This window comes from Asterias amurensis, chromosome 5 (assembly GCF_032118995.1).
Source record: "Asterias amurensis chromosome 5, ASM3211899v1".
NCBI classification, from domain to species: Eukaryota; Metazoa; Echinodermata; class Asteroidea; order Forcipulatida; family Asteriidae; genus Asterias; species Asterias amurensis.
The window spans coordinates 17890861-17905168 of record NC_092652.1 but is presented as its reverse complement, the minus strand read 5'-3'; the positions used below and the strand labels follow the sequence as shown (position 1 = coordinate 17905168).

Below are 14308 nucleotides of genomic sequence, written 5' to 3'. Positions count from 1 at the left end.
GATAGTAATCTGCAGACCAATCTAATCAAGTACAGTGCATGTAATGCCCACTTGAACTTCAGTATTTTACCTGTATATAAACACCATTTAATAGTGATTTAAAAACCTGGTTAGTTCACTTATCCCTAAGTGGCTATAGTAGAAAAGCTGAAAATTCGACAACAACTCAATTTCCAATTAGTGGTCATCAGATTGTCTTTGGCTGGACTTTGCTATAGCGTATTGCTACTGATTATAGAGTATTGTGATTTGAAACAAGGTGAAGCCAGCTCCAAGAAGTGCAACATCGGGAAAGTATAGAGAACACACACATCGTTTCACACTTTTGTCGAACTGGTAAATAAATCACGTGATTGTTTTTGTTCTCCCATTGTTTGGACCTAGGCCTTTTATCAAAATCACCGTTGTTTTGTAGAATCACAACAATGTAGCTATGATGAGGTTCTCTGACTCTTTGTTTAAAGCCATTGGACACTTTCGGTAAACAGTATTGTCCAAGGTCCACATTTCCTGTATCACAACTTCTGAAAATTTAGGCTCAATCGTGTATCGAAGTCGGGAGAAATAACAGAGATGCCAAGTCCAGAGGCCAGCTATGCGTGAGACCATATGGTGAGATTTTTCAAAGCTCACCCCCCCCCCCCCCGAAAAAAAAATTGCCAGTTTTAGAAGGCCTTTCGAAATCGCCGCCCAACTTTTCTTTTTTATTTATTTTTCTTCTTTTTTTTTTTTATCAGAAATTTAATTGTGGACAAAACAGTGTTCCAAAATGCATCAAAAACCTCTTCAGAATAATTAAAATTAACATGAGGTACACAAAATATGTTGATGGTTAATGTGGAGGTACGATTGTGTCGGATTATTTCCTTCCAAACTAAAAAAAAAAAATTGACTAAAAATGATGTCCAAAATCCTCCGCTCAATCCCTCTGCCTGTTGTGTCTTCGCTGGTGGAGCGCATTTGACGAGTTTGCTAAAACGAATCGGGAAAAACTTGTGCGCAATAAGCGTTTTGCGCTCTGCCGAATTTTAGTTGAACCTGCTCGAAGAGCAAAAGCGTGCGCAATCTGCAAATTTGTGCTCTGTTTGTACAAAGTTAATGTACCAAAAGATGATGATTCTGATTAACTGTGTGCAATCTGAAGATTGTGAAAATATTGTAGATTACGTTGTTTGTACACACGAGCGCGATTTGGCAATGCATGACGTTAATTTTTTTATCCCCGGTCTGGCCTCAATGCGTGAGAAAATGGTTGCTGTGCGTGTGAGCGTGAGACAGAGCCCAAATGCGTGAGTCTCACGCCTAATGCGTGAGACTTGGTAGGTCTGCAATTCAAATGAGACACTACACAACCATACACACACAAATTGGAAACTACACAACCATACACAATTAACGGGTAACTACACAACCATGCATACACATGTCAGTGGGAAACTACACAACCATACACAAGTCAATGGGAAACTACACAACCATACACAAGTCAATGGGAAACTACACAACCATACACAAGCCGACGGGAAACTACACAACCATACACAAGTCAATTGGAAACTGCACAACCATACACAAGTCAATAGGAAACTACACAACCATACACAAGTCCATGGAAAACTACACAACCATACACAAGTCAATGGGAAACTACACAACCATACACATGTCAATGGGAAACTTCACAACCATACACAAGTCAATGGGAAACTACACAACCATACACAAGCCGACGGGAAACTACACAACCATACACAAGTCAATTGGAAACTGCACAACCATACACAAGTCAATAGGAAACTACACAACCATACACAAGTCCATGGGAAACTACACAACCATACACAAGTCAATGGGAAACTACACAACCATACACATGTCAATGGGAAACTTCACAACCATACACCAGTCAATGGGAAACTACACAACCATACACAAGTCAATGGGAAACTACACAACCATACACAAGTCAATGGGACACTTCACAACCATACACAAGTCAATGGGACACTTCACAATCATACACAAGTCAACGGGAATTGACACAACCATACACCAGTCAATGGGAAACTACACAACCATACACAAGTCAATGGGAAACTACACAACCATACACAAGTAATGGGACACTTCACAACCATACACATGTCAACGGGAATTGACACAACCATACACAAGTCAATGGGAAACTACACAACCATACACAAGTCAATGGGAAACTACACAACCATACACAAGTCAATGGGAAACTACACAACCATACACAAGTCAATGCGAAGATTGTGCAAACATTGTAGATTGCGTTTTTTGTACACACGAGCGCGATTTGGCAATGCATGACGTCAATTTTTTTTTTTTTTTCCCGGTCACGCCTAATGCGTGTAACTTGGTAGGTCTGAAATAATAACGGGAAAACCCAACCTTGTTTCCGCACGTTTCGCCGTGTCATGACATAGTTTGTGTTTAAAATAAATCAGTAATTCTCGAAATCGATAATAAAAAAATTGATATTGTTTTAATGTTTTTTCAAAAAGTAAAGCATTTCATTGAATAATAATTATTTGCATTTTGAACAAAATGGTTTCAAACGCTTTACCAACTCGACTTATCCAAGGCAACACATTATGAATTAAAGGTTGACCTATTTCCCTGTGCTTGTCCGTAATATTGTGGAGAAAAATTCAAAATAACACGCCTCTACATGTATGTGTGATGAGTTATATTATGCAAAATACCGTCTTGACTCGGCCTTTTGAGAATCTATCAAACATTGTTATTTTCAGACCATTAAACTTCACATTTCTATTCAATTTTCGGCAGGTCGGCAGTTTGGAATTAAAATTTGTTAACCACGTAAACACCGAACGGTGATCGTAAGCGCAGAATTCGGCGGATCAGAGCCATGAAACTGTGGGCTGCCGAATCGAGAAGAAGAGGCATTATTTTTGGCGCATCCACAAACTGTTTTTCTGATAACGCCCTCTTTTGAACCATCACGTATTAAAAGCCCCGTCGATGATTTGCGGTAGCATGCGTGGTGCGGTGTGCGGCGTGTAGTAGCCAGACACACTTTAACCATCATCTTTAGGACATGTTGGTCTGGTGCACTTACGTGTGCGCGGTGTGGTGAACAACAAACAACCTGCAGCAGTGTCAAAACAACACACACATGACATGACACCGTTCTTCGTTGGTCAGCTCACCAAATATTTATAGCAAAATATTGTTTCTTCTACTTGCTTGTCTTCAATTTATTATATTTCTTTGCAAGCCGTTGGATCATGTGTCAAGTAGATGATGAGAATAGTCCAACGTTGGAAGAGAGGTCACCGATCGTGTAAGTTTGTAGTTTTTTGTGTGTGTTTTTTTTTTTTACTCGCACCACCAAAGCCAAGACAACCACTCAGTTCAAAAACAAATTGCGCACTCTGGTTGGCAGATTGAGGGAACTTCGCATCATTTTCATGGGAGCTGGTTGTGGTGTGACAGTGGTAGACACATTTGTGCATACTGTCAAGTGTGTAGTGTGTATGGTTAGGGAATTGCCATGTATTGTACATGTACCTTGACCTTCGCTCAAAAATGATAAAGTTGGTTCATTTACTTTGTTTTTATAAGAGCACACCGTACTTGTACTGTATCTATAGGCACAAGAGCTGTGGGTCTGCTTACAGTAGCGTAGTTTTGAAGCAATCAACAAGCATCTGTCATCTTTGGTAAGTGAAAGCACTGATTTTGCATTGATCTCCCACCCAATTTTGTTTTGTAGTTGTTTTAGGTATGAGACAATTTTAAAATGTTGCATTGTGACCTTATAAAAAGGTTGTTTAAAGTACTACGACAGCTTATTGCCACCATTACCTGGGGAGACTCCTTCGCTTACATGTAGTGCTATAACTTATTTAAAGGCAGTGGACACTATTGGTAGTTGTCAAAGACTAGCCTTCACAGTTGGTGTATCTCAACTTATGCAAAAAATAACCAACCTGTGAAAATTTGAGCTCAATCGATCATCAAACTTGCGAGATAATAATGAAAGAAAAAAACACCCTTGTCACACGAAGTTGTGTGCATTTAGATGGTTGTTTTCGAGACCTCAAGTTCTAAACCTGAGGTCTCGAAATCAAATTTGTGGAAAATGACTTCTTACTCGAAAACTATGGCACTTCAGAGGGAGCCCTTTCTCACAATGTTTTATACAATCAACATCTGCCCATTACTCATCACCGGTAAAGGTGTTATGCTAATAATTGTTTTGAGTATTTACCACTAGTGTCCACTGCCTTTAAAGCCATTATACACTTTCGGTAAACAGTATTGTCCAAGTCCCACACTTCGTGTATCACAACTTATATATAAAATAACAATCCTGTGGAAATTTAGGCTCAATCGGACATCGGAGTTGGGAGAAAATAACGGGAAAACCCACTCCTGTTTTCGTGCGTTTCGCCGTGTCATGACATGTGTTTATAACAAATCCGTAATTCTCGCTAACGAGAATTTATGTTGTTTTACTGTTTTCTCAAAAAGTAAAGCATTTCATGGACTAATATTTCAAGAGAAGTCTTTCACCATTACCTTCTGTAAACCCTGTAAATTATTTGTAAATCTGTGAACTTTTTTTTTGTTTCTGTACCGAAAGGGTCCAATGGCTTTAAGTGTAAATGGATTATTTTACTTTGAGTTCACAACACATGCAATGTACAACTACCACTAAAAATATAATAATAATAATATTACATAAAGCCCAATCATAGACACTAGATCAAGGCCGCTGAACAAACAGAGAAATTTACATGTACATGTAACAATAATAAACAAATTAATGGGCTCTGAACAGTTCAGTATTCAAAATTAAACATCTAAATTTTAGAGAGGAGAAGGGGCCCAAGTTTCATGATGGGATTCAATCCCGCAGTCACACAGCCTGCCTTTAACCACCAGAACGTAAAATGATGCTCTAAACCACAGCTGCCTTAAAGGCAGTGGATACTATTGGTAATTACTCAAAATAATTATTGGCATAAAACCTCACTTGGCAGAGAGGAATGGGGAGAGGTTGATGGTATAAAACATTGTGAGAAACGGCTCCCTCTGAAGTGCCATAGTTTTAGACAAAGACGTAATTTTCCGCGAATTTGATTTTAAGACCTCAGATTTAGAACTTGAGGTCTCGAAATCACTCATCTAAACGCTCACAACTTCGTGTGACAATGGTGTTTTTTTCTTTCATTATTATCTCGCAAGTTCTATAACCGATTGAGCTCAAATTTTCACAGGTTTGTTATTTTATACATATGTTGAGATACACCAAGTGAGAAGACTGGTCTTTGACAATTACCAATAGTGTCCACTATCTTTAAACCAACAGAACGTAAAATGATGCCTTAAACTACTTGGCAACGACACCCTAGAAACTGCCACTGTATAGCCTACACATTCATTTTGAAGAATGCAATAATTTTAACCCGCCCCCCTCCTCACCCCCAATCATTCTACAGTTATCATGTGATGGTCTTGAAACATTAGATGAAAAGCTTGTTTCTCAATCGATCTATTTATCTACTTCTCAAATCTCAGACGCAGGCCTTCCTAGAAAGAAAGATGGCACATAACCATGGCGACCATTCAGTACAATTTGACATGATTGTTGCTGCAGATGATAAGATGGGGATAGGGATAGCTATGAGCCTTCCTTGGAAGTTACCGTGAGTTCCTTTTATCTATTTTTGAATTTGATACTGGATCACAGGCCCGAGGCATGTAGTTTTGATGTCAATCCAAGTAAACTTTGACTGGACAAGTCCAGCAATGTTGTACCTCACTGTGTTAGATCTTTGAGTCTGATGGAAGTACCTCTCAATTCTACTGAGTAATGACATTATGAACTGTCCTAAAGACGATGTGACCTGTGACATCACATGGTTACAAAAGAGCCACCGAGCCTGGCACTGTATTTTTACAGAGCTCAATGGAAGAAAACATAAAATCTTCTATTTTATGGAGATTGCTACATGTATGTCTAATTCTTATCAACGCTTTATATGATAAAAGGGGGCACATCTCAAAACTTGTCCAGCTTTTACTTTCATTATGCTTGGATTTATGTGGAAATTATGATACCAAATGTCAACTTTCCCATAAGACCGGTGCAGTATTGTGCCTGCCAGAAATACCCCCAAAATGTCCAAGGTCACTCTTGTTGTAAACAAAGTTCACTTGGTCTATACCCCTGTGTAAAGGAACAAGTTGCCTTGGATTGGGCGAGTTGGTCTATGAAAAGTGTTTGAAACTGTTTCTTATGAAATGCATTTGGTTAGAAAGGCGCAACATTTAATACCCATAGAGACAAACGACATCAATCTGCTCTGCTTGTTAAAATAAATTTTATGCATGTTAATTGGGTCAGGAATTTGTTTTCTTAATTTGGTTCTGGTCTCGAGAAAAGAACTTTTGTCCAGTAAACATTATGAGCATCAAGCCCTGTGGTCTCTTTTTTTTCCCCAAATTCAAGCCAGATATATGTAAAAAAAAAAATTACATTGTAAATAAAATTCATAAAAAGACTGTATGCTATGTAAAGCATTATGGTACTTTGTGTGTTTAGATATGTTGCAATATTCACTGGACATGTAACTGACCGTAATTAAAAGTCTTTTTATTGAAAAAAATAGTTCCTGACATTTCGACCCTAGCAGAGTCTTTCTACTGGCTAAAAAGAAAGACTCTAAGAAAGGTATTACAAGGCTCAAAACATCAGGTCGTAAACTATTTCTGAATTTATAACAGGTCCGTTTGGTTTGTAACCAGTTTGCAACAGCCTACTCTATTTTCACACTCTTTCTAATTGTATGATTCTTTGTAGAACCGACAGAAAGTTCTACTTGGACAAAACAAACAAAGTCAGCCCACTTAAAAAGAATGCCCTGATTTGCGGTCGACTCACAGGATCACTTTCACAAAGAGAAAAAAATCCAAACGTCCTGCGTTTCATCCTGAGTAATACTTTAGAGTAAGTGTCACAGCATTCTCTCTTAACTGTTGGGGAGGTAGTGCTTTCTGCTCTACCAACCAGGCTTTTGATGGACTGTTAAGGGGGTAACCCTGTTTCAGCCCCAGGTGTACAGTGTACAGGTGGCAATGGCCCCTGGCAAAACAAAATTGTAGCCCACACCTTGAAGTGGCCTTCAGGCCTTGTGTGTCTGGTGACTTGCATAAAAAAAAGCTGTACAAAAAATAGTGGTCCAATGGCTAAATGCTAGTTAATGGCACTTGACGCGTTTGGGAACTGTCAAAGACCAGTATTCTCACTTTGTGTATCCCAACATATACATAAAAACATGTAAAAATTTGGGTTCAATTGGTTATCAAAGTTGCAAGAGAATAATGAAACAGGGGTCGAAATTAAGTGTATTTCCATGGTAGTCAGCAGGGCTAGTGACTAATAATTTTTAGTAGCCCTGATTAGATTTTGGTAGCCCGAAAGACACATTATGTCTCGCGTCACGGCTCAAACTTTACAATACACCAATAACATAGTTCTTTATTGTTTGTGATGATGATTTTTGCATTATTTTTCCACTAGCCCGTCGGGCTATCTAACTGGAAAAATGAGTAGCCCGGCTGTAAATCTGGTAGTCCCGGGCTAGCGGGCTAGTGGCAATTTCGACCCCTGATGAAAGAAAGAACAACCTTGTTGCTCAACCTTGATGCACAATACAAGGCTTCAGGCCTGAAGTCTTTTATTATTTGAATAAGAAATTGCCTCTTTCTCAAAAACTACATTACTTCAGAGGGAGCCGTTTCTCAAAATGTTTTAATTGTTAACAGCTCTCCATTGCTCGTTACCAAGTAAGTTTTTATGCTAAGTGTCCGATGCCTTTAAAACACTTGTTGGTGCCAAACATCTTTTTCTGTTTTGTGAATGCGTCCCCACTAGATACGTAGTAGTTCCAGGGTGATGAGACAGTGGTGAAAACAAAGTTTTTTTTTTTTTAAACCTCTCTAAATATCGAAATATCGATTTGATTACCATAACTTAAGATTTGTTACTCAAAGTAATAACAGGGGTTTTTCGATTTATAAAGCAAGACCAACATATCATGTTAAAGTAGAAAACAATAGAAGTCTTGATTTCACCAGAGAGTAAAACCTACTTAAGTTTCTTTATTTAGTGAGCTTATATAGAGGGCGCTTTTCAAAACGTCAAAACAAACCAATTGTATGGTACCTTTGAATTTGGCTGGAACAACACATGGGAGAATTAGTCGAAATTCACTCAAAGTGGTTAAAGGATGGCTAGTTCAGTGTAAAAAGGCTTCCCATTTCTCTTGAAATATTGACTAGCAAAGTTACTTTCTAACTGGTGCTATTTGGCCAGTCACTAAAAAATCATGGGCAAACCCTGTTTCAACTACTACATTGTAGAAGCGTGGTTATCTTAAAAGGCAGTGGACACTATTGGTAATTACTCAAAATAGTTATTAGCATAAAACCTTAATTTATGACGAGTAATGGGGAGAGGTTGATAGTATAAAACATTGTGAGAAGCGGCTCCCTCTGAAGTGACATAGTTTTCGAGAAATTTTCCACGAATTTGATTTCGAGACCTCGGGTTTAGAATTTGAGGTCTTGAAATCAACAATCTAAACGCACACAACATCGTGTGACAAAGGTGTTTGTTCTTTCACTATTATCTCGCAACTTCGACGACCAATTGAGCTCAAATTTTCACAGGTTTGTTATTTTATGCATATGTTGAGATACACCAGGTGAGAAGACTGGTCTTTAACAATTACCAGTAGTGTCCACTGTCTTTTAAAATATATTCTTCCATATCAGTAAAGATTTCTGTAATAAAATTATTTGATTTACTTGCAGGGAAAAGCCTCCTCATGCTGACTACCTCTGTAAAAATCTGGATGAAGCACTGGCAATTATCGGAAGTCCAGAAGTTGGGAATGTTGTGGATAACGTGTGGATAATTGGAGGCTCTGCAGTGTACAAGGTAGACAGAAGCTATGCTGATTATAGGGTGTCATGGTGGTGCCGTTTACAGCATTGAAAAGAGAAGGGGTTCGCCCCGGTGTTCCTGGCTGTGGCTGCTGTATGCGCTGTAGCACCTTGTAAACCCTTATAAGGTGCTAAATAATTGGGTCTCAGAGTTCATCACTGCAATAACTTATCCTCCTGAAAGTTTGTATATACTCAGCGCCTTGAGTACCTTGATTGGTAGATATGTGCCCTATATAAGACTTCGATATTATTATCATTATCTGATTCAAGTTCTGTTTTTTTTTTTTTTTTTTTTTTTTTTTACGGCGTGTGGGTTTGAGTCCTGGTCATGAAGCTTGTGTCCTTGAGCACAACTACTCACTGTTATTGCTTCTCTTCACCCAGTGGTATACATGGGTACCTGCAAGGATAGAGGTTGATGTTGTGTTTAATAATAATAATAATAATAAACATTTCTATGGCGCTCTACAATTAACACAGCGCCTCACAAGAAAAACAAAATAACATAAGTAGAAATCAAAACAAAAGAAAATTAAAAGAGGCTCTCAGTGGGGAAACAAAAACGTTTTGAGAGACCGCTTGAAGATCGAAGTAGACTCTGCTTCTCTGACGTCACAGGGCAGTTGGTTCCAAAGCTTAGGAGCTGCATTGAAAAATAGATTGTCTCCAGCCTTTTTATAGGAGCGAGGAACAACCAAGCGTGTGACGTCAGAAGCAGAGCGGAGCCTTCTACGGTCTTCAGAATGACCAGTATTGTAGAGGATGAAGTTTTCTGTGAGGTATTTTGGTGCTTGACCATGAAGACATTTGTAAACATACAGGAGGATTTTTTATTTGATTCTTTCTCGTACTGGCAGCCAGTGAAGAGATCTCAGCAGGTCAGAGGAATGTTGTTCTCTGCCACAGGCAAACACAAGACGAGCAGCTTTGTTCTGAAGGCGCTGTAGACGCTTGAGATGGCCTTTGGAGCGCAATGGCAGCTCTTCATGCTCTTGGGGCTATATACTCCCCAGTGAGATAAGAAAGGTTACAGAAATGGTAATGGCCCAATGTGAAAATATGGGCTTTACCCGTTGTTGTGAGTCAGTAGGCAAAAATGAACAACCATGCACAGTTTTCAGCATGTAAACACAATGTCCTAATTTTCTTCCTAACAACCTAATTCAGCTGTTGAGTTTTTTTCTGTATACAGATATCAGATACAGTTTTAGGGAATATGACTTCTTTTTAAAGGGAAATATTTCACAAAAAATTGTTCCAGAATGTACTTCATAATCAGTAAGTGATCAGACTTAAATTTTAAAAACAATTGTGTTTGTTATCGTTACAAATCCTGTATAATAACTATTTGTGTGTGTATTTGTATAGGCAGGCTTGGAGTCTCCTCATCTCCGAAGATATTACATCACACGTGTCTATGGTGACTTCAAGTGTGATGCATTCTGCCCAGATGTCGACTTAACCAAGTTCAAGCTTGTAAGGTAAGAGCACACAGAAACATGGACAATTGCTGGGTTATCTCAATGTATACCCCTTTCATATCGTGAAATGCTACAGGGTCGCTAAGATCATTTGCATATTTTTCTCTCAAACAACATCCTGCGTCCAATGATTTGCTTGCGGATAAGGACAGTTACTGGTGTGATATATACTGAATACACATGTACGTCTCTAGAACTGGCAAATCTCCAGAACTATAGACCTTTTCGCAAATACTGGGGCGCCCGTGTAAAGCTTGGAATAAGGTGGATTGTGGTCTAGCTAGTGTCCAAGTTTGACCCATATCTATTCCACAATGCACCTCATTCAACAGTCTGCGCTTGCGCAATGGTGTTTGCGAAAAGGTCTATATGAAGGCCATTGTAGAATTGTTATACTGTACCCCCCCCCTCTATTGACTATAGTTGTTTAGTCTATCCAATCCAAGATGTCTGACCAATAATAAACGAATCATAAATCAGTCTGTCTATTGTATCAGTAAGCTTAAACACCACAGCCATGTGAAATGAGGTCAAAGGTTATTATGGACGCGGGGTCAACTGTAGATCTTTGGTACAATTTATGAGCCCCGAAGTGTGACATCAGATGTTCATGCTAATGATTTGCCTCCTTTGGCCTCAGTAGTAAGGGACGCTTTTTGGCCTTGGTGACGGTGCCTTTTGAGAGTGTGATGCCAAATGCTGGTGGTCGGTTACATTGTCTGGAAGTTGAAGACAAAAGACAAATTTTATAAGAGATGTTAAAATTTGCATTGGGGATAGAGAATATTAAGTTTGGTTTTTACCCATGCACCGATGTATGGGATTTTAAGAACGATTTTTTTTACTTGACTTTACTAATACTTGTTTCCTATAACATTTGTTTGTGATATGTGTGGTCATGAGATTTTTGAAGATTGTCAAATGTTCAGGGCTCTTTCTTAACACTAGTCGGGCATACATTAAATTATCTTTTCGGTTTGTACTCACCACTTCATAACTTGCTTAGACTTGTGGACAAGTCGGTAAAATGTCTGTCTCGGTGATAGCGTTCCGACTCTCCCCGCGATTCCCGCGGTATTCTACTACTGCTGTATGACTACAGTAGACTTGTGGACAAGTCGTGAAATGTCTGTTGCGGTGATAGCATTCCAACTCTCCCCGCGATTCCCGCGGTATTTTACTACTGCTGTCACAACTACGGTCCCATGGGAGTAGAAGTTGCATCCAGCAGTACGCGCGACACCACCACAACTCGACTATCTCACTGCGTGGGACCATAACAACTTGACCACAAGTCTATAACTTGCCCTGTGGGCTACTGAAATCTGTGCAACCTAATTGTCTCAGGTGCTAATTTTTCTTCATTTTCAGACTTATATAATATAATGATTTTAAAAATAGTTCATATGTTTTTGAGTTGGTGGAAGAAGTCTTAAGCTCTAGAAATTTCTTCTTTGTTTAACCCAAAATGATTTTATATTTACAAAACTTAACTTAATTTTTTAGAGTGTAAGATTAAAATTTAATTTGACAACTAAACTGCTTGTGACCGCTACCATTTATGTCTGAAATTTATAACGGACAGTGTTCACCTTTATCAGGGGTACGCTGGCCATATGCCTGTTAAAATACCAGAAGAAGTGGTCCGATTGGCTTGTTCGGTTTGATATAAGCTTCCCGGTTATTATTTAGAATTTTGACCAGTGCAAAAAGGTGATGGGTTGGACTCGTGACAATACATGATTAAAATCTTGGCTGCTAAAAATTTCTTGGGCCAATTAAATGCACAGTGTACTAGCCAGTTGGTTCACTTTTCTAAAAGCTTACGCTTGGTGGTATGTTTACACAGAGATTTTATCATCAATGTGGTAATTTCACTCAGAAAGTTTTCTCTTAATCTTTTCCACATTTTCACCAGCTAAAATTATTTTTCTTTTTTTTCTTCTTAAACAGTGATCCAGACATTGGCAGCCATGTTTACGAGGAGAATGGCATCAGATTTAAGTTTGAAGCTTATGAGAGAATCTAGCTTCTTAACAGGATCATCATGACCTTTGGCTCAGTTCTTTCTGTTCCCACCTTTCACCTCTGTCCAGACCGGAGCCTTGCATGTGGATTGGCTTTTTCAGTCCCTGTCTGACTGCAGGGGTTTTCCCTATGCCGTGACCCTCCCAAAAAAGAGGCAGATCATTGGACAATAGCTGTTCTCTGTGTGTAAAAACGTGCACGTGACATCAGCGTACCTATAGGGTTATGCAAGGGGGAGCAATCGATTTCTTACACAATACAGAACGTGCCTGCGAACAATGCTCGTAATTTTGGGTGTCAACTCTCTTTTGTGCATGTAGATGTACATCAGATTTTGACGCACAATATGACACCCAGGAAAGGCACATCTGATTACAATGCGTGTATTGGAAGGGGTCTGTAGGGTTTCCTCCCTCGTCTAAAACTGAAATTTCTTCATTTTCTGTTAATTAACTTTGGTTTCTGTCCCTGCCTTTCGACTCTGCGGAGCCTGGATCCATTCCTGGATCGAAGCCTTGCATGTAATGGTTTGGGTGTTTCAGTCCCTACCGGACTGCATGGCTTTTCCCTATAGGGGTTTTCCTCCGTCTAAAACTGAAATTTTCTTCATTTTCGAAAAATTTGTGGTGATGTTTCCATTAGGATGCTTTGCTGACTATAAACATGTAGTTTAGATTGAAACCTACATGTACAAGGTTTCAGACTTTGACCATGGTACAAAAACCCAGTCGAGCCTACTTGTTGAACTTTCATGAATCGAAATCCCAAAAAAGTAAGTTTAGATTTACAGCTTTGTATCGGAAGCAGTTCAAAGAAAACAATTTATTTTATAAAAATAAATCTTTAGATTGATGTCATAATAGTTTGTCTAATTTATTTAGATCCATTAAAGGCAGTGGACACTTGGTTATTACTCAAAATATTTATTAGCATAAAACCTTTCTTGGTGACGAGTAATGGTATAAAACATTGTGAGAAACGGCTCCCTCTGAAATGCCATAGTTTTTGAGAAAGAAGTAATTTTCCACGAATTTGATTTCGAGACCTCGGGTTTAGAACTTGAGGTCTCGAAATCAACCATCTAAACGTACACAACTTCGCGTGACAAGGGTGTATTTTTCTTTCATTATTATCTCGCAAGTGCTATGACCGATTGAGCTCAAATTCTCACAGGTTTGTTATTTTATGCATATGTTGAGATACACCAACTGTGAAGGCTAGTCTTGGACAATTACCAATAGTGTCCACTGTCTTTTAATAGCAATAATTTTAATGTTTTTAAGAAAACTTATGTTGTTTTCATTACTTTTATTAAGAACTATTGTATTTGTCTCTATTAATTGATTATTTTTCATATATTTTTTTTGCTCTTTTATAAACCATGTTTCATGTGACATTGCATAATTATTACAAAAAAAGACACCAAGCCTGGAATTCCAACAAGCATTAATTTTACCGTCGGCTGAAACGAGGACACAAAAATCTTACAGTTTGATTTTATAGAAAAATATTTGTTAACAAGTACAAGTTTTGATTAAAAATAAACATTTTATGTGTATAGACCAATGATATGAATGTCTATGTGAAGAGTTTATCAGGTAATGATCTAAGAGCCAAGGGTAAAAACTAAGTAATAATCAACTCTGACAAAGTATGTCTATAACATAATGGAGATTGCAGTATGGTTAGGTCTCGAGTGCAGCTGTTTTGCCGGTCCCATCAGTTCCCATCCTCCCCAAACCTCAGACCTGATGGTCCCACCTCGTATAAGCAGCCCCACGCCCCGC

The 14308-nt window shown here is 38.7% G+C and overlaps 1 protein-coding gene across 3 annotated transcripts; it reads left to right on the top strand.

Annotated features, from left to right (window-relative positions):
* Positions 1-3027: 3027 nt before the first annotated feature.
* Positions 3028-14067, top strand: LOC139937573 (dihydrofolate reductase-like). Of its 3 annotated transcripts, XR_011786068.1 has the most exons (8): positions 3028-3334; positions 3645-3713; positions 5578-5705; positions 6863-7009; positions 8878-9004; positions 9870-10050; positions 10381-10493; positions 12447-12466. XR_011786068.1 is itself a non-coding variant. In XM_071932778.1 (7 exons), the coding sequence occupies exons 3-7, from the start codon at positions 5602-5604 to the stop codon at positions 12520-12522; spliced, it is 567 nt and encodes a 188-aa protein (XP_071788879.1). In that variant the 5' UTR covers positions 3031-3334; positions 3645-3713; positions 5578-5601; the 3' UTR covers positions 12523-14067. The 3 variants fall into 3 exon arrangements, 1 of the variants encoding a protein (XP_071788879.1); XR_011786067.1 differs by having other exon boundaries at positions 9870-10493; positions 12447-12482; XM_071932778.1 differs by lacking the exon at positions 9870-10050 and having other exon boundaries at positions 3031-3334; positions 12447-14067.
* Positions 14068-14308: the final 241 nt, after the last annotated feature.

Excerpts from the sequence above, each read along its gene's own strand:
- LOC139937573 (XM_071932778.1), top strand. The coding sequence starts at position 5,602 with ATGGCACATAACCATGGCGACCATTCAGTACAATTTGACATGATTGTT. Across the intron at positions 9,005-10,380 it reads GAGGCTCTGCAGTGTACAAG|GCAGGCTTGGAGTCTCCTCA; the intron begins GTAGACAGAAGC and ends GTATTTGTATAG. Across the intron at positions 10,494-12,446 it reads ACCAAGTTCAAGCTTGTAAG|TGATCCAGACATTGGCAGCC; the intron begins GTAAGAGCACAC and ends CTTCTTAAACAG.